Source organism: Drosophila willistoni, assembly GCF_018902025.1.
Source record: "Drosophila willistoni isolate 14030-0811.24 chromosome XL unlocalized genomic scaffold, UCI_dwil_1.1 Seg142, whole genome shotgun sequence".
NCBI classification, from domain to species: Eukaryota; Metazoa; Arthropoda; class Insecta; order Diptera; family Drosophilidae; genus Drosophila; species Drosophila willistoni.
Window position 1 is genome coordinate 8,724,970 of NW_025814053.1, and position 23,892 is coordinate 8,748,861.

Below are 23,892 nucleotides of genomic sequence, written 5' to 3' on the forward strand. Positions count from 1 at the left end.
TCTTTTGGTCTTGTGGCAGGTGCCAAACAAAAACAACGAAAAACCGCAAAAAAAAAGGAAGGAAGAAAAAGAGTGAGAGAGAGAAAGAGATAGAGAGGGAGACATACGTTTTGTTTCTTACCTGATGATGACCGGCAGAGCGTTGCAGCAGAAGAAGCAACAGCAATTTAATTGAATTTTCGTTTCAGTTTTCTTGAGCGGTGGCAGCAACAGCAGCCGCCGCATTAGGGCAACGCCCCAGCCGCCGTAGTCAGCCTGCTGTTTCTTCTTCTTATCTCTTGTTCACTATGTCGCTGGCAATTTCAATATTTTCAATTTGTATACCCTAGCTTTAAGAGAGTACATGGGTTCTTGAGCCACAGTTTAAATGAGAATTATATTCTTCTATCAGGATAACAATAACATTTTTCAATATTCTCATTCTCATCAAGGACTCATTAGTTTTTGAGTCAAAGTTAAAAAAAAGCTTTTTTTTTAAAGGATAACGATATAAATTGAAATTTTACAACCTTTTACAGACTGGACTAAAACTTGCAAGGGTATACAATTTTCGGCTTGGCCAGGGTTTCCTTTTACATTTGTGGCGGTTGTCTTTTTGCCCGCTTCCATTTCCACTTCCTCTCCACTGGCCGCTGCCTTTTTTTCTTCTTTTTTTTTTGCTCTCTTTTTTTTTTTTTTGTTGGTTGCTTTATTTCGGCTTTGGGTTTTCAGCTGTTAATTCAAAGTAAATTATGTATTTTGCATAATTACAATATTTGACTTTTACTGTTGACTGCACGCTGCGTCGCGTCCGCTCGGGACGGGTCGAAATGATGATAATGATGATTCTTCTTTTGCCTTCTGCCGTTTTGGGCCTTCATTCTTCTTGTTACTGTTTTCTTCTTTGACTTCAGTTTCCCCTCCATTTATATACGTTCATTTATCTTCTTTATGAATTGTTGCTGTTGGCACCTCTCTCCCCCCCTCCCAGCAAAACGTAGGTACATTTGCCAAAAAAAAAAAAAATGTACTTACCGTCTAATCCATATCTCTACATCTCTACATATACGTATGTATATCTATGTATTTGAAGCAATCGATTATTCTCATAGCCATACAACTAGGTGTTGGTCTAAGGATTTAAAGGAAAGTTTTTACAATTAGAAAATTAATTCTCAAAGATTTTCATAAATTTACAATTGATTGATCAAGAAAATCGATTGAAAATTATCCAAATTTATTCTTCCTTGTTTCTTCGAAAAATTAATGCATTTATACTCATTCTTTTGGATACACCTTTTTGAATTCAATTTCCAATCTATTCGAAATGACTCTAATTTAGCTATAGAGGGTCTTCCCTTTTCGGTGGGTGGTTCTTTCATATATGAATTTGCTGTCCCTGGTTAGCCTTTCACCACACAACACAAATTTATGAATATCGACCTTACAAAAAAAAATAATGTTTATTGGTCGGTCACTCAGTTTTTTTTTTTTTTTGGTTTTTGGGGAAAGGAGAAAGTTGTGTTTTATGGTAGCAGGAATGTTTGGCTGGATGTTTGGTTAGTTTGTTTTGCTTTCACATTGTCATCGAGAGATGCAGAGAGACAACCGCACACACACACACACACACACACAGACACAGACAGCAGGTGCAAGAAGCAGGATCAATTATAGGATAGGCGTTGGGTGGGCATGGTGTCATTAATTCTTGTATGCATTTAATTCACTTAGGCTGTTAAGGCAACCAGAGCCAACAATGATAATAAAAATGATGTTGCTGTAGCCCCTCATCATCATGCACAGGTACTTAATTGAAGCGGGGTTCGCTAATTGCTCCTCCTCCTTCTCCTCCTCTACCAATTCACCGATGAATAATAAAGGGGTTGGTGAGGGGCATCTTGTATCTTGTTGTAAGCTGGTATTTTGTAGGGAAAGGTTGCATGAAAGTGTTGTAATACATACACATGTGCCCCCCTTTTTACATGTGTTTTCAACCGCCTAAAGTGTTTGACTGTATTACAAGTTGTTGTTGTTGTTTCTTTTCCTTAATTTTTCTCACGTGATTCATAATCGAGCCATTAGCAATAGATAAATTGCTTAGGTTGTAGTCGTTTATGTAATGTGTAATGTAAATTCGATTAACTAAGTCTGATATGAATTATTAATGACAGTATTAAAAGGATTTTCATTCGGTAAATTTTTCATCGATTGTGCCAAGTTTTAACTTGGCCATAATAATTGCGATAAGTTTACGAATTGAAATTGAAAGGTCCGAGGGTTGTCATGTTATAAATAATGCCAGACGAAAATCACAAATTACAATCTTGATCGTCTGGTATTAAAGGATGTTAAATATAAACTAAATAAAATTTCATTAAAGTTCTACAAAGGTAATAAGTGGGAGTAGCAGGTCCTTTATAGTGACAATAGAATCTTGTATTTATGAGAAATTCATATATATTCAAACACAAAAGAAACGATATTTTATAAATACCTGCACCATTGACAGATTTAGAAAATATTTTCTATCGAAAAATTATGATTTTCGGCTTAAGAAATTAAATAATTTTTAAGGGGAGCATTTTCCTAATTTCAAGAATTTATCAAAATTTCCTGACCACTTTCAAGGTTTACTAGTTTGGCATAAAGCAAGTCTCCCAGTCTTCAATCCTGGATAAGTCCATGAATCGCACTATAGAATTCCTGAAGAAAACAAATTATTTCGACGGTTTCTTGATTTCGACATTAAGAGAGTTAAAATTCTATCGACATTAAAAAAATTAAGGTGGTTCTCTTGCAAAAAGATTCTTTATTTTATATAAGAATTTGTATTTCCCAGCAAAAAAAGGGTCGAATGATGATTTGGCAGAAATTTTAGCCAAGTTTTAGTTTTACCTGGCTTAGTTTTAGCTAGTTTGGTGATAGTTGCATCATCCTATATCATATAATCGCCCGATATTGATGGAATTGAACATTAATAGATCGATTTTATTAAATTAACGATTTTTATAAAATAAATATTAAATTCTTTGATAAATGCTTGGAAAATATTGAAGATTTTGATTCAAAACTGATTTCTTTATCAATTTTTTTTTTTTACCAAATTTTAAAAAGTACAAATATTAAACAAAGTTAGTAATCTTAATCTCCATTTTTGAACACTCTTGTCTATTAAACTATATGATATAGTTGTACGATCCAGACAACTTTTAACAAGTATATTAAACTAAAAACAATACAGTTATTAATATACTTATATTAATATTATATTTTATACTTATAAAATATAAATCTCATATGATATATGTAATTAGTTGTACGATACAGACTTTATACTTTTGGTCTACTGGTAAAAAATTGCAAATGTTGAAAGTGGCTTTAACCTTTTTGTCACCTATTCTAAAAGGCAATGGTCATGTTTGCCAAATTTTTCAAGTTTCAAGGACTAAAAGCGCAACTAATCAATATTTGAAACGTCTAATTTATAATATAATCAAAAACAGATCTGTTTGGAAGAGAACATATAAGTAGGTAATACGGACTAAAAGATTCTCACTGCATATTTACACAAGTCGAGATAAACTGAAAATATGTTTTAAATTTTTGTAATTTGTTTGATGATTGAAATTTCATTTAAAGCAGAGGATGTAGCGGAATGAAGAATTAATATTGTAGAATGTTGGCATTTAAATCATTTTTAGCCAAATGCGATGAAATTGTACATGTATGTATGTGTGTGTGTGAGTGGTCAATATTCATCATCAGTTTATGTATCTCTTATTTATTTACCTCAGCGTTCTCCTTTCCCCACTACCTTAACACTCAATTTGATTAAATTTGTTGGCTCGAACTTTCGAGAATCGAGGTAAATAAGATTATGGTATATAGCGATGCGTCTTCTGCCTGTACATTTGCTGCATAAAGTCTCAATACTGGGCTCTCTGTCTCTCTCTCTCTATGGCTTGAGCTCTGTGTAAAAAGGGTAAAAGGTTATTTGCTTGTTGTTGTTGTTATTGTTGTTCTTTGTGAACATTTATACATATGTATATAGAATGAGAAATATTGCGTGGGCCTTAAATCGTCGTGACCCTTCGCACCGAACCGCCCTACAGGTTGCGTTTGCTCTACATACATATATATATATATATATATATATAGACACCTTATGTATATATTGGTATGTATGCACATTACGCATTTAGCGAGTTGTAGGTCAAGTGCAAACGTTGACAAATTGTTGTTGTTGTTGTCATGTATTTTTACAATATTCTTGCATTTGACAGGCGATTGTGACATTAAATAATAACACCTGACAGCCAACACGAAACTTACTTCTCTCACCCACACTCACGAGCTCTCTCTCTCTCTCTCGGCAACGGTTAACAGTTGCTCTAGCAACATCTTCATTATCATCATCTTGGTTTCCCTGTGACGTCAGAGAGTGTAATTCGCGCTATTCAGTTAACATTTCTTGTTGCTTTTTGTTACGTGCTACGTGCTGTTGGGCATGCCGCTATCTCTGTCTCTGCCTCGGTCTCTGTCGCTTTTGCAGTAGGCGTTCGTTTTTACGCGTCGCATTGTTGTTTATATTATTGCAGTGTTTGTGGAAGCTTCGAGAGGGAAAAAGTGAGGGAGGGGGTTTGTAGAGGGAGGTGAATGTGGTGTTGTCTTCTTGCCGGCAAGAGAACAATGTTGCTCTGGCTTTTGACTTCTCGATGCTTCCGCGCTTACAAAAAGAGAGTAAGCAAAAGAGAGAGAGAATACCAAAATGAGAGTGTGTTTGTGTGTGGGTGAGAGTTGTTGATAAGAGGGGCTAACTTACGTCTCTCACTATCTCTTTGTCTGTCTCGTATGTTGCCGTTAGTCATTGGCAACAATTGCAACTTGTTGTTTTCAATTTTAATTTGTTTATATTGAAACGACATAACAGGACTTCTCTGTCTTTCGTTTTTGTTATCCTTTTGCAGGATAATTACAATATTTTGATAAGTTTTCTAATTCTCCTCAAGTGACTCGACGAAAAATGTTTAAGCTTAATCGATTAGGATTTAAATTCTTTTTAAAAGATTACTTTAAAGTTTGTCAAATAGTTCAAATACATTTTTTTTTTTAAATTTATGAAATTCTTGGTCTTAGCTTAGTATCCTTATAGTAACTATTGGTGTTGGTGCAGCGGGTTATATTTGGTTTTTGCATTAATTTTTATTATTATAACTTGAAAAGATGAGAAAAATTCTTTTGCTGAGCTACTTTCAAAACATTTCAAGAGGATATATATAATTTAATTACAAACGCGTAAAAATGAAAAACTTAAACCGCAAACAATCCGTGTAAAACACAAGATTTAAAAACGCGTGCCAGCGTGCGTTTTGCCCATTAAAAAATACAAACAAAAAAATACGTCGGAAATGTTCGCTCAATGTGCCGTGTAAAACCACTTAAAAAACGATTAACAAACCAAAAAAAAACGCGCAGTGTTTGGTCTCTCTGTTTGTGTGTGTGTTACTGTGTATGAAGCTAACTAAAAATTGATTTGTTTTCTAATTTTGCAGCAGAAATCAAAATGAAATAACAAACTTTTGGAATAAAAAATTTTCAAAACAAAGCACATACAAAAATTTATAAAATGAATGCAAGAAATACGAAATGAAATGAATCATAATAATAATGTGAATTAAAAGACATATTATAACAATTAACAAAGAACAATAAAGAATAATTATAATCTATAAGCAAACAAAATATATCGAAGAACTGTAAAAATAGTTGCCTTAACAATGAAACTTCCTTGTTGACATACATGCATACATATACATATACATATATATACAAATACAATATATACAAAACGAAAAATATATATACATATACATATATATACAAGAATATATATACAAACATTTATACAAAAGCATAATAACAACATACATATATTTTTAATACCAACACTAAAACCAAACAAAATACCAAAAAAAAAAAAAAAAAAAATTAAAAATAAAGCAAACAGTTTCATAAATTTTATAAAAAATGCGCCTAAAAGAGACCACGAAAAAATTTAACGCTTCCTCGTCATTGCCGTCGTCCTCCTCGTCGTCGTCACCGTCGGCTAATAGCATCTCCACCTCATCCTCTTCGTCTTCATTATCGTCGCTACCTTTATCCGGTGATCTGTTAAAAACTTTACGCATCTCGCCGCCGCAACATCAGCGCTGTTCCAGTGTGGGCAGCACCAGTAGCAGCGGCACCTGCGAAACGGAACGCTCATCGGCAGCGGCCCTTTCGCCACCAGTGGCAGTTGCAGCAGCCATGCCAGGCATGGTCATGCCCTTGCCGCCCATGACGATGCCACCAATGAGCATGCCTCCAATGGCAATGGCACCCATGCCTGCTAGGGATGAGGCTGCTGCGGCTGCCTTTGCTGCCGATATAGCCGAATCGTTCACATTTCTGGAGCAACATGCGGCGCATCATTTTCGCGACATTTTGTATGCGGCCCATATGTTGGGAAGAGGTAAACAGGGGCGGGAGGCATGGTTGTGGGCATAGGGAAAGGGAGAAAGGGGGAGGGGGCTATAAGCGATAGCTACATTTTGGGCAGAAGGGAGTTGCAGGGTGACGGGGGCGGGTATGTTGCAATAGTTGTATGACCAGCTAGCAGCTGGCTAAGAGCAGCACAACTGGTTTGGCCAGCAGACGAGGCCAACTTTCACTTTATGCCTTGTTGCCGCATTTCACTTGGTACCAACAGCAATCACTGATCCTCGTTTATTAATTTTCTGTTTTTCTCTTGCTTTTCCCTATTTGCAGGCTACTATCAGCCGGCTGGTCCGCTGATCTCACCCCATGTCATAGCAGGGCCACCTCAAGCTCAACCCCAGATCCCGGCTCAACCGCAGCCCGTGAAAAAGCAACAACAAGACGAGGATTCGTCCTCATTGCAGCCATCGACACCAACGTCACAGCAGCATCCAACGAGAACGACACCCTCATCAGAATCGGAACAATCGACTCCAGTTGCTGTGCCAGCGCAACAGCCCCAGCCATATCCGGGTAGCGCTTTGGCGGCCGCTGCAGCTGCCGCTGCCGCTCATCCAGGCGTGCCCTATCCACGCTCCATGCATGCGGCCCAAATGCACTATACGACAGCCTATCCACCCAACTATTATTCGCCGTATCCCGGTGAGGTCATGTGCTACTCGCCGCCCGCCTATCAGCCCTACTTTTCCAGCAAGGTATATCAAAGTGCGCCGCCACCAACACATCCAGCTGCCCATCCGCCACCACCACCACCACCGGGAGCCTATCGACGCTATCCGTACTATCAGCACGCTGGACCGCCGCATCCACCGCCACCTGAATTATACGAGCAGCAGCCACAAGTGCCGCCGCCACAGGCAACGGGGGCGGCTCAACCAGCGATTCCAGTTCCCGTCCCAGTGTCGGTCCCTCTTCAGCAGCAGCAACAGCATCAACATCAGCATCCCACCTCGGTGGTCACCAGCGCAGCAGCTGCAGGGGCGATAACCACGCCAATAACGGCACAAATACCAGCAGGCACTCAATTGGTACCGGCGCATCAACAACACCAGCAACAACATCTAGAACATTATCCAGGCCCGCCCAGCTACTACGCCGGTTATAGTCCAGGAGGCGCTAGTGCAGCCGGCCAATGTTATACACGGACCCTGCAGGGACCGTATATGGGTAAGGAAAAGTATGGTTCTTAGATCAATTCACATAACTTTTTGGGAACTCAAAAAAAAAAAAAAAAAAAAACAGAACAGTTTAGAAATCAGCAAAATGATTATTTCGTTTCATACCAAAAATTAAACCCAGGACTATTGTTAGTCAGAAAGAGTAAAATTTATGGAAAACGAATGAAATCATTAAAAACTAGATAGATAGATAGATAGACATTAAAAATTAGATAGATATGACAAATAATAATTTAAATGATTAGATAACTTGCATTCATAGCAAAAAAATTGAAAATAAATAGTCTTAGATAATAAAAAAAAATAACCATCTTCTTTCCCATACCGGGAATTGAACCCGGGCCTCCCGGGTGAGAGCCGGGTATCCTAACCACTAGACAATATGGGATAGCTGTGATCACAAGTACATGAGCTGTATTTATAACAAAACGGAAAAATTAAGGCAAAGACCAGCAACATTTATTTTGTCCCTTACTTATTGTCTTTAACAACAGACATTAGAAGAAATTTCTAATGTATTAAAGTTGTAAAAAAAATAAACAAATAACTCATAAATAATAATATAAAAAAAAAACATTTTCTTCTTCCCATACCGGGAATTGAACCCGGGCCTCCCGGGTGAGAGCCGGGTATCCTAACCACTAGACAATATGGGATAGCTACGATTAGAAGTCTATTATCGCATCCATAGACCCAATAATAGACGAACATTAAGCATCTGAGAAATTGAGCTATAAATAACCCCACTTCTTATTATTAGTTGTCATTCAAAGCTTTTTAATGCTAATCTTCTTAATATTCTGTACTCGATTGTGACATAGATATTTGAGGAAGATTTTAAATATTTCAAAAATTGGATTAGAATTCTCCAACATATTTCAAGGCCATCTTAATAGAAGACTTGAAATAATCGTAGTGACTAATTTGAATAAAGCTTAGCTAATTTTGGAAATCTTAGATGTCAAGTATACATTTCTTTCATGTTTCGATAATATAACAATCATGAATATACTATATTATATTGTTTACTGATTTTTTGTATTTATTTATATATTTTTTCACAGAATATCCGCCACAGTGTCCATGCCCCATGCAACAATCGTGTCCAAAAAACGTCCATACTGGGCCTCATATTGGTAGCAACAGCAGCAGCAGCAACAACAACAACAGTTCTATGCACAAGACGAGCAATAACAGCAGCAGCAATATGTTGATGAGTGCTACTAGCAATTGCAACAACAACAGCAGCAGCAATAGCAACAGCAATAACATGCAACATCAGAGCAATGCCAGCAACAGCAGCAGCAACAGCGATAGCACTACAGTAACATCAACAACGCTGACTACCAGTAGAGGCCCAGTTAAAAATGGCAACAACGATAACAACAACATCAGCAGCAACAAGACTAATGAGATGACAACAACAACAACAACTAAAGCAACAACAACAACACCAGCAGCAACAACCAAAACGACAGCAACATCAACAACAGCAGCAACGACAAACAATATGGGAACCCAATGCCAGATGCTGGTCAAGACAGAATTAAAATCAGATGACACCAGTCAGGTGGTGACCAAAATGCAATATGAGGCACATGTGATGCCACCTCCAACGCCGCCGGAGAGCTATTATGGTGCCAGTGATGATAAATTGCTGGAGGAAGCGGATGTGGATACAGAGCATCACCAGCACCAGCAACAACAACATCAGCGAATTGATATCTATGACTTAACAGCGAGCACACCACCGCCAGCAGCAGCAGCAACAGTAGCAGCATCAATAATTGTTCCACGAAAGGCGAGAATTGGCAAAAGCATGGCCAGAGAAATGGTTTATGCAGCACAACAACAGCAACAACAACAACATCAGCAGCAGCAGCAACAACAATTGGAACTGCAGTTGGATGTTGAGAAGCTAGAGAAGCAACAGCTGCAGTTGGGTGATGAAGAGAAGCTTGAGAAGCACGGGAAGCTAGAGAAGACAGAGAAGCCAGAGTTGCCTTTTGTACTTAAAGCGGAAATCAAAGCAGAAACCAAAATCAAAATTGAAATCGAGCATATGTCAGAGCAGGAGCCAAAGGTCAAATTACAAGAACATATCAGCAGTTTGCTTGATTTGAAGCCTAACATTAAGACAGAACCGAAGGAATCTGAACCCCAACTGGAGGTAGTTACTGCATCAGCAGAGGTGCAGACAGATACAACAGCGGTGGCCAAGCATCGCTTCAATCTATTAGCTTCATCTTCAACTTTGGGAAAGAAATCCAAGGCACATCATAGCTATAAAAGTCTTATCAAACAGGCTGAGCCCAAGAAATATTTGTGTCCGGGTCGCAAATTTGTGCGGCGACATGGACGGGCTCCAGTCAAATATGCCAAAAGGCGACAATTGTTATTAACACAGCGACAGCAGCAACGTTTGCGAGCCCAACGGCGAGAAGAGCAACAGCGCCTAAAAGATGCAACAGCGTCAGCAACATCAAAGACAGCAGCAGCAGTTGAATTGCAGTTAACTGGCATTACGAATACCGTTAGTGCATCACCCAAACGAGCACGTCCACGGAAACAGGAAATTGCTGCATTGCATTTGCTCGATAGTTTGGATACAACTATTTCTCGTGGTTATTTTAGTGATCCGGAACCAAATAGTAGCAGTCGGCAACAAAACTCTACAATGGGTGGGCTTTATGGCGGTGCCACATCAAACACGCCCACACAATTATTAACATCACAGCCAATGGCTGAGAAGCGCTCCAAATCGGAGACTAAGAAACCCTTGTCGAAAATATCTTTGGGTCAGGAGCCACCTATTAAGAGAAGTCGAAAACAGCAGACAGCTAAGACCAAAGTCAAGGGCAAGAAAGCAACAATTGCGGATGCAACGACAGCAACATCTGCAACGGCAACAGTAACAGCAGCAGCATCAACCACAACAGTTACATTGATAAACGCTGCTACCGAAACAAATAATAATGAGTATCAAACGGCTGATTTGCAAGCTCAAAAGAATGCCAATGTCAATGGCATGGCCGCAGATGCGTCACAAATCGGTACAATAATGCCTCAACAACATTCCGATGATCCCCACAAGTTCCTGGCGCCTAATCAACCTGCCGCAACCATAACGTCAATGTCCACACCTGCGCCTATGCCAACGCCTACGACGCCAACTCACTCGTCAACGTCCACGTCCACGTCAACATCTCGTCAGCAGAGTCAAGCCCCAACTCACATGAAACGGGCTCGATCACGTTGCAAATTTGGTAATCGCAAGCGTCAGAAACAGCGACCTGGCGGCGTTAGCTATGAAATAGATGACACTCAACCGCCGGCAACGAGAGCCAATGTAGTGCCCAAATGGAATAATGGCTGGATGTGGGCAGGCAAGGCGTTTCAAGGACCAGTGTTTCTTAATGTAAGTCTACCCTACTGGGTTTTAGCCGTCTTGAGGTCTTATAAATTTAAATTATAGGCAGCACTAAAGGTGAACAGGTTGTCTGTGTGCCTATTTCAAGAACCACAAAGTTCAATAATCAGTTAAGAATCCAGAGAGAATCCATATTTTTAACGCTAAATGTCTTTGAAAAAAGTAAAGTCTTATAAGTTTATAAGATTTATGGACCTTTAGACGGCTAAAGCGATTAATTTTCAAAATTTCCAAATCTAGACATTCCTAGTTTTGTTTCCAAATCAAATAATTTTGTTCCTCAACTAAAACATTATTCACATTTTATTACAAAACAGTTAAACACACAAAAATACCATGGAATTATAGTATAAAAGTAATAGAATGCGAGTAAATCTTAGCTACAACAACAAGTTTTGGGCAATGAAAAGATAAAATCAATGAATATCTAAATATAATGTGCAAATGTCCTTTCGTTCCATTTTAGAGCGACGATCCATTGGTTTTACGTACTTGCTATCCGGCTATGAGGCATGTGGAAGGTGATATTATACGCACAAGAGATTGTGTCCTGCTCAAGGCCAATGAGGATAATGAGCTGCCATATGTGGCCAAAGTGGCACATCTATGGCAAAATCCAGAAGACGGTAATTATACAACAGAAAAAAAACAAAAAGTAATAACAATTTGGATAATTATTTACTTTGTTTTGTAGGGGAAATGATGATGTCATTATTATGGTACTATCGGCCCGAGCATACTGATCAGGGTCGCCAGCGAAATGATTGTCCTGATGAGGTTTATGCCTCACGACACAGGGACCACAATTCGGTGGCTTGCATTGAGGATAAATGTTATGTCCTAACATTCAGCGAGTACTGCAGGTGGAGTAAAAAATGAATGAAAAATCGATTAATATATTTTAATAATTAATTAACCAACTGTATTATTCTATATATGATTTAGATATCGTCGACGTCTGCGTGCTGCCGAAGAGGATGTGGAAGATGTAAGCATTGTGCCGAGACGCACAAATATTGCCAATTGTTATGCTGTAAGGACTGTGCCAGAGCATACCAATGCTGAATTGGTAATGTTTTGTCGCCGTGCCTATGAGTTTCGCACAAGACGTCTGCTCAAATTGCCGCAAAAGAATGGACTTTTGTGCAGTTAGCAGCGCAAAAACATTCAAAAAACAACAATAACAACAACAACAACAACAACAACAACAACAACAACAACATCATCATCATCATTGGAGATCCCATTAAACACAATTGTTTAGGATATTTAAGCTTCAGTAGCTTGTAAGAGAAGCAAAGTACAGAAAATGCCTGCCTGAGATCAGGTTACATATATTACATACATACATATATTATTTAACGCTAACAAAACAAAATAAAGCAAAACAAACTGTTGAGTATAAAAAAAAAAAACAAACACACATTAGCATAAATTGAACAAACATAAAAGAAACAAAATTTAACAAATGAATACTAAAGGCAAGGCAAATAATGAAAAGGAACAACAACAACAATTAGACAACAAGATTTTATGCCCTGACAGTACACAAAATACATACATATATTTTAGATAAACAAATTCAAAAATGATATCTTCTAACAGCCAAATACAGGAGTTCAATTCCATTACTTTCCAATTTCTGATAATGATCTTGAATCAATAAATTCTATTCCATTTAGTTTAATTAATTACTGTCAGGGCTTCTACAATTATGAAAAACACAATTAAAAAAACAGATAAACGTAAACTGATCGGGCAATACGAAAGGCTAATGGATTGTGCGAAAAGTGGAAAAAGTGAGGTGAAAAGGCGAACTAGAAAAATATTATGTGGATACATAATATTTTTCTAGAATATTGTATTAAATCTATTTATTTATTATATTTCCAAACAATCCCAAATCCAATCAACCATTCAATACCCCAAAATCCCCAATTCCAAAACCACACACACACTCACACACACACACATATACACGCACACAAACCAACATATACATAAAATGTTATTAAGTTAAATGTATTTATTATTATTATGGATTTAGTCAACAATTTGATTTTGTTTTGTATAATTTTCCAAACTTTCTTTGTACTCAAAAGAAAAAAAAAAAAAACACATTAGCTTGTTACCTTTTTTTTTAATGCTCCATTACAAATGTATATTGATGCTCAGGCAAAATATTTTTGCGCACACACCTTTACTTTGAAATTACATACATACATATACAAAAGAAAAAACAAAAACCGAATCTTAAAAAACAAATGAATTATCTTAAAAAAAACTTAACACAATTCTACGCGCTGTTAGTTTTTTGTTGTTAGTTTTCGTAAGCAAACAATAAAACAAAAATCAAAGAAAGAAATAAAAAAAAATTTAGAAAAAGAAGAAATGCAATTACATATAAATACATATATTTTGTTTTTAGGTTTTTTTTTTGCTTTCTTTTGTTTATGTTGATTAAAAATACATTGGGAAATATGATTTCTGCAAACAAAAATATATATTTTATATATATATATATATATTTTAGGTAAAAATATTATTATGTTCAGCCTTAGGTAAAGTTTCTTAATTTTTATAATTTTGTTTAATGAAAATCCTTAATAGAACAACAGAGAAACAATCACAAGTCACATTATTATAGTACTACTATACACATAAAATATATGCTTGTATATAAACACACACACACACACACACATACACACAAACGTACATAAATATTTTTTAAATATTTAATTTAATTTTAGTTTTTAAGCAATTGAAAATGATTTGTTTTATACCAAATACAAAAAGTACATAATTTATGCACTTAATTTTAAAAAATTCCCCAAACACACACAAAACACATCCCCCCCCACCACACACACACACATTCAGAGATAGCGAAAACTGTTTGTTTATGTGTGTGTATAATCTATTATATATAGGTATATATTATACGTATTATTATTTTTTTAACCCACTCTGCGTATTTTCGTTTATTTTTCTTCTTTTTTTTTTTTCTTTGCTATACATAATAAAATCAATTATAATCGAATTGTTTTTTTTGTATGCATTTTTTTTTTAAGCTGACAGAAAACACTATAAAAACGAAAAACATTACCGTTATTCATGTACAAATGCACTTAAAGACATTCATCAAATTCTTTGGAGTTCTATATGTTGTTTTTTAACATAAATTGGCTTGATCTAAATAAGCCGATTGATCGATTAATCTTGAAATGAAGAGTTAGATGTTTGATTTTTGTTCGTCATTCCGATGGTTGATCATTTTATTCATGTGGTTCGAATACTTTATCTATATGGGTTTGTTTTTTTGTCTTAAATCTTATAAGTTTGGACCTCCCTTTTTGTCTTCAACTTGATTTTTTGTGCCAATGTAGCGAGACATAATATACATAAATATATACATATATACATACACGGGCATACATGTAGATATGTAGAGGGCTAATACAAAAATATATATATACATATGTATGTAGCATCAGCACAAGTTTAGGAGAGAATGACGCTTTTCGGCTGGCTTTAGGATTGTAGGGGAAAAACCAAAAATCACGTATACATACATAAACTAAATCTACATAGAGGGAGCATAGCAGACATATGATACGAGTATACAAGAACAAATTACACACACACACACACACACAGGCTCGAGCAACATATACAGATATATATATACATACATATATAGGATATATATATATATTAACAGTAACAAAATGAAGGAATCAAACAAATGACAAAACACGGATCCATGTAATACGTATGTATACCTAGTTAAGAAAGTAACATTGAAACACAGGAGAAACAAACAATTCAATTACAAGTAAAAATAGTGAAAAGACAAAAAAACCTAACAAACGAACAAGAAAATTTAGCATAAATTACAAAATTATATTTGTATGCCATATTTAAGAAGTGAGAAATGTGAGTATCAAGATATATATAGTATATAAATCTAATACTATTCGCATTCAAAAATGGAGGCGGCCTCCATTTGTTCCTGCTGGGAATAATGCTGGCCTAAATACTAAACAACAACAAAATTACCATAAACCAATAGAATACACACACACACACACACACTCACACACACAGACACATATATACATTATAAAGTATATATACATATATATATTTCTATAGGACAAAGAGAGGACAAACAGAAACAACAAACAAATAACAACCAAAACTAGTTTATGGCTAGAACTGAGATTTGTATAAAAGTGAATGGTTTTTACTTTTTTTGTCGAATTGTTATTATTTTTGAGTTTTCGTTTTGACAAAAATTTCCAATAAAAACAAAAAAAAAAAAAATACAGTCGACCTAAAAAAAAACACACAGACTCATAAGCAAAAGGCCTCTGAAAGTAAAACAGAAATCAATGAAAATTAAAACTAAAGAAAAATAAAGAAGAAAAATCTTATATGGATTATAAAACAAAATGTTATCGATTAATTAAATTTAGCAACTAGTCAAAATGTGTGAAGCAAAATCAAATATTATCGTTGTTTTTTTTTTTGTTCTATGCTTTCAATTTCTTTTGTCCTTTTGTCCATTATTTGCTTTCTTGGTCAATTGTTTTTCAAATAAACATAACACACAAAAGTGGAGAAAAATCAAAAAAAAAAAAAAAAATCAATATTTTTAAAGAGATATACATCACATAGTTAATAATGTTAACTAACAATCTACTATAATTCCATCACCCAAAATGATTTCAGTTTCCTAACCAAAAGATCCAACAAAAAATAGAACTTGAAATTCAAAAAAATAATAATAAAAAACCAGTTACAAAAAATTTCAAAAGAAAACAAGCAATTGTATTGATTTGTATTCAAATCAAAATCGTTAGATAAAAAATTATTATTGTTATAAATTACAACAATTTTTTTCGTTCTGCCCCTTAATTGTTTTGCTAAATCTTAACTAAAAACCGATTAAAATCAGTTTAACCTAAAACAAACAAATTTTCATTTTATCTAAATTCAAATCAAATGCAAAAATTATATATTTACATAGAAATCTTAATTATTTTCTGTTTTTATCTTTACTTAAGCAAAAAGTTATTTGTTTGAGACACTATTGAGAAAACTAAAAAATTTAGCAATTAAAAGCAAAAAAAAAAAGAAACAAAAAATCGTAATACTGAAAACCAACAACAACAACAACATCAATAAAAATCAATATAACTATTATTATGTTTATTACTAGACAAATAAATGTATTTTTTTGCAAACCAGTTTTACTCTAATGGGAACAAATATTAACATTAATTTTTTTTATTTCAAACTAATGCAATGAAATTGAAGTTAGTTTTTAGCCAAATTAATTTCACATACAAACCGCAAATTCGTTGAATCTTTTGCCTTCTTATCTATCAATCTAGTACACGTAAGTATATACGTAAATAGCATTGAAATCAAAAGTGTTTTCCATTGACATTGAGAAACTTAAAACTTAAACCGAAAACCGAAAACTTATAAATTGTTGCTTAAGGCAATTAAGTTAATCGCTGGTAAAATGTTTGCATGTTTTTTAACAAATTGCTCACACTAACAATCTAGAAGAAAGTCGACAATTCATTCTCATATTCTCACAATTGGTTGGCCAATTATACATATATGTATGTACATATATATGTTTGTATACAATTCGATATTTATATATGTACTTGCGTATGAGTATATGCTAAAATGACTATGCTAAGGCTTTTGTGTTTTTGGGCGTTCATCACGATTATAATGATAATGATGATGATGATATGAGCTCATGGGTCTGTGACTCAGAATCAGTTCAGTTCAGTTCAGTTTAGTTTCATTTGGAGTTCCTATCAACAGGTGCCTGCCTGACTACATACTATATGGAATACTATGTAATTTTTATGTGCGATGTTTACATTTTGTCTCATATTTGTTTTTTGTTTTTATTTACATCGTGTCATGTTTTTTTGGCCTAATCACATGGGCGGGAACCGCCTTCACTTTGTGTGTATGTGTGTGGGTGGGCGGAACACGTCACTTTGTTGAAAACAAAATTCAGCTGCGCATTTTGTGATGAGTATCTAGAGACAGCTGAACTTGATTTGATGACCCAATAGTCTAGTCCCATTATGTGCATTTATTTCTCATCTTTAGAGGCACGAACAGAAACAACAACATGTGAAATAAGAGTAGAGTTACTCTTCTGATAGAAAATAGTTTAGAATCGGGGCAAGACAAACCTATAATTTTTCTACATACATACGATGAACGATGTCTTTATAGAATAGCTCTTTAAAATTCATCAATTCAATCATTTGGCTTAAGCTCAAGAATAAAATTTCTATTCTATATCTAGAAATCTATTTGAAAAAGATGAAAAAAGGAAAATAAAACAAGCGTCTAATTTAGAGCACATTTTTATTATAAAATTGTCTTGACGCCAGGCACAAGAATTTTTTTATACAATTTTGAATTGTTTTTTTTTTGAGTTGAGAGATAGAAAAAATAAAAATTTTATTGTCCCTCAAAATGAAATATTGTATAGCTTATTGTTAGATAATTCTTATACGATTTCTAAAAAAATATCTCATTTGATGGAAAAGGAAATGTATTTGTTTACTTTACACAAATGAAAAAGATTTGTATATACAGTGGTGGTCAGTAGGTTAGCCCCTTTTTTTTTTAACTTTGAATTTAATTTTCTCGGCTCCTAAGAAATGTAATGAAGAAATTTGTTTAATAATTTGTTGGTTATTGTATTTAGATGGTGACCCGTAATTATTGTCATGTCAGCTTTCGACGTTTTTTTTACAGGTGCCCCACCCAATAATCGATCAATAGTTTAGCACAGTTTCTCCAAAATCTTTATTACTATATTTAGACATGTGTATTCTTTGAAGAGGTTGTAGATCTAGGTAATCTAATTGTAAGATAAACTGCATACCAAAAATGTTCATTTTAGCCCCAGTATTTATTTTGGAGCCCATCGAAATTTTGGGTTTTTGTATCTAATTCTTGAGGTATCTTGGTTTGACGCCGTTTTACGATACCAATTTAAACTAAAGTACTTTTTTCTTAATCTAAGTATGAAAGTAAATTGAATTTCCCGTCAAATGATACATGTTTCATAAAAATCGGACAAAAATTAGACCGATTTCATTGCCCATACTTTAAAAAAGAACCAGGTAAGCAAAATTTCCCATACATGCGTGCAAAGAAAGAGATGGAGGATGTGTGGGAAATTTTGCTTACATAGTTTTTAAAAATGATAGGGCGTTGAATCATATCTAATTTTTGTCAGATTTTTGTAGGAAAAACGGCCAGGATTATCAAATGAGAGCAAAAAAGCGTTTTAAAAAGTTAATTACAGTCTGGGAAAAATTGCAATTGAAAAATTCGGTAAATTTTTAAAAACTCCTAACTTTACGAATTTGTGACTTTGACAAATTCAATTGTGATTTTGAGTGTTAAGCTAATTATCCAATATTGATAGAAAAAGTTATCAAAGAACACCAGAATATTAAAAAAAATACCTCAAATAAACCTAAAATTTAGTTAATTTTGAAATTTAAAGTTAGAATAATGACCTTTAACCAAAACTTAAATCTCGCACACTTTTAATCAGAAATATTTTCAAATAAGCTTCACTTTGTAAATCTGTAATTCTGTCAATTTTCAACTGATTCTTAAAATTGATGTATCAGTTTTTTTTATTAGAAAGTAATCCTTAAGTTTGTATTAAAATCTCAATCTAACTAAAATTTGGCAAATTTTCGTAAGAAATCATGATGTAGAAAATATGGTGGAAAGAAATTTTCAACCGTCCTTATTGTTAGAAACATATAGAACTAAATCAAACTACTTTCGAAGCTTTTTTCTCGAAACCTTTTCTTTTCAACTGGTCAACATGTTTTCTCGGAAAACGACTTGAAAGACGACCTGAATATCTCAGGATATGTTCAGCTTGTTATGGGCTATGGGCTGAACTAGGATATTTAAAATACGCCGCCATAAAACAGAACCAAAAAAGTGAGTTTGTTTATAAAATGTTCTTTAAGGTTGCGTAAAAGTTTTATTTTATATTAATTTTCAAAATTTTTTTATTCGTTGTTTCTTTTTTTGTTGTTGGTTAGCCTTATAGTTTCTATCTTAAGCTAATTTGTATGGTAAATTCTTATCACTCGTGCCCAAAAGTTGAGTTCTGCATTTGAAAGAGAGTCAGTGCATAAAAAAAGAGTTCTATTTCATTTACTACAATTGTTTATATAAATATTTTCCAAATAGTTCCCAAACCTGTTAGTACTTCCACAATTGAACTGTGATTAAAAAAACACAACGCAAATTGCATTTTAATTTGATTTTGTCTAACAATGATTTGTTATTTATTGTTTGACAACTTCTCACAGGTTCTCATTCACACTTTTGGTTTCGCAATCGCATAAATTACACTTAGACAAATAATTACAATTAGAAAAAACAAAAATAAAAAAAAAAAATGTTAGAGAAAACTTAACATTAATGATTAAAACTAGTAAACAATTAATTTAGCTGTCTAGAAGTTAGGATCTTCTACACAGCATTGTTGTAGAGAGCATAATAGAGAGGGCCACGCCCAATAATGTGACTGATGTTGTCATTGAAGCGGCGCCACGATAACCATAATAATCATTACGCCCGGGATAGCCAGGCGGTGGAATTTGGCCACCACCATTATAGGAGAAGGGTCGCCCATGCTCATCCGTACCGCTAACATAGTAGCCACCATTGCCCCCGGATCCGCCATAGGGTCCACGTGAATCTACGCCAGCGTAACCGTAGCTAAATTGAGGATCATTGCTGCCCAAGCTACCGGGTGGATGCATGCCACCGGTTTGAGAATTTGACCAGGCTCCAACACCAGCTCCATTAGCACCTGCTCCATTTCCAGCACCCCAGGTAACTGTTCCAGCCTGTCCACTCACTAAACACACACACACACACGCAAAAATGAAACAAATTGGTAAGTCTTTTTCCGCTTTTGGCTTTTCTTTTAACCACGCGCCATAAACTCACCCGCACTTAAACAGGCGACTATCCATAGAGCAAATGAAATCCAGCGATTACCAACAATTCCAGTAGACAACAACATGTTAACGGCCTGGTCGACTTGCAGCAACTAATTCGCCAGCGGCTTGGTGTCAATGGTTTTAAACTGGTTCCCAGGCGGCGGCTCAAAAAGCGAAAAACAAAAAGTAAATAACAAACCTCAACAATAAAATTTAAAAAAAAAAAAACACACACACATACAAACTTACTTGATTTGCTGTTGTTGTTGTTGTTGTTGTTGTCGGTGACGACGAGTCATCATTTGTTGTTTTTGTCAATTTTAATTGTTTACTTGCTTACTTTTGCCCTAGTAAATAATTCGAGCCTTGGGGTATGTTGAAAAATCTGACTTTAAAAAGCTCACATGGGACAAGGAATAAATATTTAGGCCTTATTAATTTATTGCATGGCATTTATCTTAAAGAAAAGTAAGTTTTTTAAGCATTAAATAGTTAGTGTAAAATATTATTTAGTAGGTTTTTCGTTTTTAAATTAAGCAAAATGTGATAATTTCAGTTTTAGCAAGTTGTATTTAAAATTTTAAATTCTAAGTTCATAGATACATCTTTATACTTTTTGTTTTAAAAATGTGTAGATCAAACAAAACTATAAAAAAAACAGCATAAGACAAATTTTAAATTCGTTCGTTTTGCATTCGTTTTGAAATTCATTCATTGAAATTTGGATTTTTAAAGAAAATTTTTGGGTTTCTTATAGCCTGACGCTGTTTTACGAGACTAATTTCGCAAGTGATTCGAATTCACCTGTCGAATGATACAATTTTACAAATTAGTTAGTTTTAAAAGACCCACAGAATTGCGAATTCATCATCAAATCAAATATTCTCGTATTAATTAATTAATTTGTTCATTAGGTTACTTGCACTTACACTTCGGACCACAATCGGTCTATAATAATCTGTGGCCATTGGAAAGGAAGGAAGGAAAATAACATAATCTTCATTTGTTGAACTCAAATTATAAACTTATTTTATTTATCAAAGAGTTGAATTCTTAATACTTAATCTAAGGTATTTCATGCTCAGCGTTGGCTACTTAAAATCGTGCCTTTGCTATATTCTTAAATGTTTGTTTTACTTTAAAGCAAACCTGAAATTCGTTTCTCTATGGCACAATTTTGTTTTGGCTTCACCAATTCAGATGAATCCGATGTTTAATATTAAACAGACAAACAGAATTAAAGTTAAAAAACAAAAGAAACGGCTGGTCCCTTTAGGAATAGAGCACTGATTTATCTATGTCTACATTTAAAATAGTTGTATCTCTGCGAAAACAAAGACAAAGTGTATAACACCAGAATCCAATTATTAGACCATCGAAAAATTTGGATTTTAAATAAATTTTTTTCGGATCCTTTGATTCGGCTTCATTTTACATCACAAATCATGACTAAAGCATTATTTTTTCTGAAACTGAATTAAATTCCTTATCAAATAAAGCATTGTTGTTAAAAATCGAATTAGGATTATATATGTTTCAACGTCTCTTAAAAATATGTATTTTGTTTTAGCAAGACAGTCGAACTATCTGCCCTCTTTTTCTGTTTCAGCCAAAGGTATGTAAAAACCTGCAAGAGTATACAAACTTCGATGTGATCAAAGTTATTGTTAATTTTTTCAAAATATTTTCAATATATATTGACATTCAAATTGTGAGTTGCGAATTTTAAATTATTGTATGATAACATTCAAAAAGAAAATTTGATTTAACTGCTAAATTAAAGATACTTTTAAATTTTGAAATGTTTTCTGTTCTCAATTGTTTTTAATGTACATTTTCTCACTATATAACAGACATGACTTGAGGTAATGATATTGCGGTTGTTGAAGTACATGAGAGATGCAGGTATTTTTCCGGTATAGAACACGTTAATTTGTTAACTCACTAATAGCATGCATGACGTGCCAGGGCGTTGGGCCAGGGTTATGGCCAGACAGACAGACTATTACGGGGTGGGGTTGGGAGTGGGGTTGCCCGTGTCAATGCCAGGGGCTTGCGCTAATCAAATGGGCAAATTAAAACTTGATTTTCGTATGCAAGTGAGAATTATGACAGAATTATTAATAGTTGCGATCATAAGTAGATGAAGTGCATTAAGAACAACGTTTCAACTTTGATTGATTGCCCAACATCACAGATCGCCATAGTCATAAATAGATATGGCATAACATAACTTTTACTTTCTTTTTTCACTTTTGGTTTCTTTTTTTTCGGGTTCTGGTTAATGAACTTCAAATTGCATTTGAAATGCGGTCAGAGTTTTTTTTTCACACATATGTACATACATATGTATGTATGTTTTCCACGTGAAGATCAATATTTTTCACACAATGCGTTTCCATTGTTGTACCGAAAACGAATATACTGAAAAAGAAAACGCCACGAGAAAAAAAAAACTATTGTCGTATAGTGCAAATTATTTACTTTCTAGCTTCAGTTTGCTTACTTTATGACGTTCAGCTGCGGGCTCTATGTATGTGAAGCAATCGTTGAAATATTTAGGCCGAACGGCCAAACGTGTAACTATTTATGTTTAATTTATCTATGCAAGGTGATTAAAATTAAGTGGCCTAAGTAGTGATAAGTTCCTTCATTTGCATGTGATTAAAAAAAGATTTAATTTGAAATTAACATATATCCTCTTTAACATCTATTGGATACATTAAAAATCAGTTAATTTGACCAGATTTTTAACAATATTTCAAGTAAACTAACTTTTATGAAATTACAGTCGAATCAGGTTATAACGACGGTCAAGGGACCGACGATTTTCGTCGTTATATCCCGCAGACGTACTAACCGGAGGCCCTTTCATATAAGTTTGTATTGGGAACTTGAAATGAGTAATAATTTTAATGTTTTGTTTGTGCATTGATAAATCGAGTTGCAGATAAAGAAATTTCAAAAAGGAAAAATAGTTGTTGTTGCTTTAAAACGTCCCAATAAAAATGAGATAATTCGAATAATTCGAATGATTCGAGTGGCTTAGTCCATTTCGATGCTTTGACACTCAATTCATTGCCTTTCATTAAACAGAGTTACGTATTTTCATGGATTTGACAAGTACTAACTGACACTCATTCATTTCGTTGTGTAGTTATCACTCATACATTTGACTTTGACTTTTCTCTCATTCATGCAACTCTCTGATATAAAGTATCCCTAAATAATTTTTGCAAATTGTGTTTTTTTTGGCTTTTAAATTTTTTTGGAACTGAGTCAATCTTTAAAACTAATTGTATATAGAGCTAGAGAAATATGTTTTGTAGGTTTTATGGCGAGTTTTATGTCAATCGTTTCGAATTTCAAACTTTTCCAAAGTAAGAACAAGTTATCGAAAAGTCGTTACAATAGTAGTGGATAAGACAATAATAATCCAAATCGATTTACGATAACATATCTGAAATTCCAGCAATTTTGCCTGTAAGTGCTTCTGCGCAGTGTAATGTAGATTATTTTTCATAGATTGATGAAACTAGGCAACTCTGCACACACCCCAAAAACAAAGCTCATGTGTCTCGCTCTCTCTCTCTCTCTGTCTCCGCTGTCTCTTAGCATGTGTGTGTGTATGTGTGTGCGTAGATGTTTGCAAGTGTGTTTTTTTTTGGGATTTTACTACGTTGGTGTTTTTGTTTTCCTTTTGCCGCTTTTCCAGTATCAGTATCGG

At 34.5% G+C, this 23,892-nt stretch overlaps 2 protein-coding genes and 2 non-coding genes across 7 annotated transcripts in view; 1 reads left to right on the forward strand and 3 right to left on the reverse strand.

Moving 5' to 3' along the window:
- Positions 1-12,511, forward strand: part of LOC6644804 (bromodomain-containing protein DDB_G0280777) — a 47,583-nt gene extending 35,072 nt beyond the window's left edge. For 3 of the 4 annotated variants that reach the window (XM_023177091.2, XM_023177092.2, XM_023177094.2), the window contains 5 exons: positions 6,787-7,683; positions 8,759-11,112; positions 11,591-11,750; positions 11,819-11,987; positions 12,070-12,511. In XM_023177091.2, the coding sequence (XP_023032859.1) occupies positions 6,787-7,683; positions 8,759-11,112; positions 11,591-11,750; positions 11,819-11,987; positions 12,070-12,277 (3,788 nt within the window). In that variant the 3' untranslated portion in view covers positions 12,278-12,511. Of the gene's footprint in view, positions 1-6,009; positions 6,491-6,786; positions 7,684-8,758; positions 11,113-11,590; positions 11,751-11,818; positions 11,988-12,069 lie in introns of those variants that run through there. The other variant, XM_023177093.2, reaches the window with a different exon arrangement.
- On the reverse strand, positions 8,011-8,082 carry Trnae-cuc. The gene has a single exon. It is a non-coding gene; the product is annotated as a tRNA-Glu (tRNA).
- Trnae-cuc lies at positions 8,279-8,350 on the reverse strand. The gene has a single exon. It is a non-coding gene; the product is annotated as a tRNA-Glu (tRNA).
- Positions 12,512-19,462: 6,951 nt separating the features above from the next.
- LOC6644875 (ATP-dependent RNA helicase DED1) lies at positions 19,463-20,267 on the reverse strand. The gene is made up of 2 exons (XM_002067248.4): positions 20,173-20,267; positions 19,463-20,080 (listed from the first exon to the last, which is right to left on the reverse strand). Exons 1-2 carry the CDS (start codon positions 20,246-20,248, stop codon positions 19,680-19,682), a joined length of 477 nt encoding a protein of 158 aa, XP_002067284.1. The 5' UTR covers positions 20,249-20,267; the 3' UTR covers positions 19,463-19,679.
- Between the last annotated feature and the right edge of the window lie 3,625 nt (positions 20,268-23,892).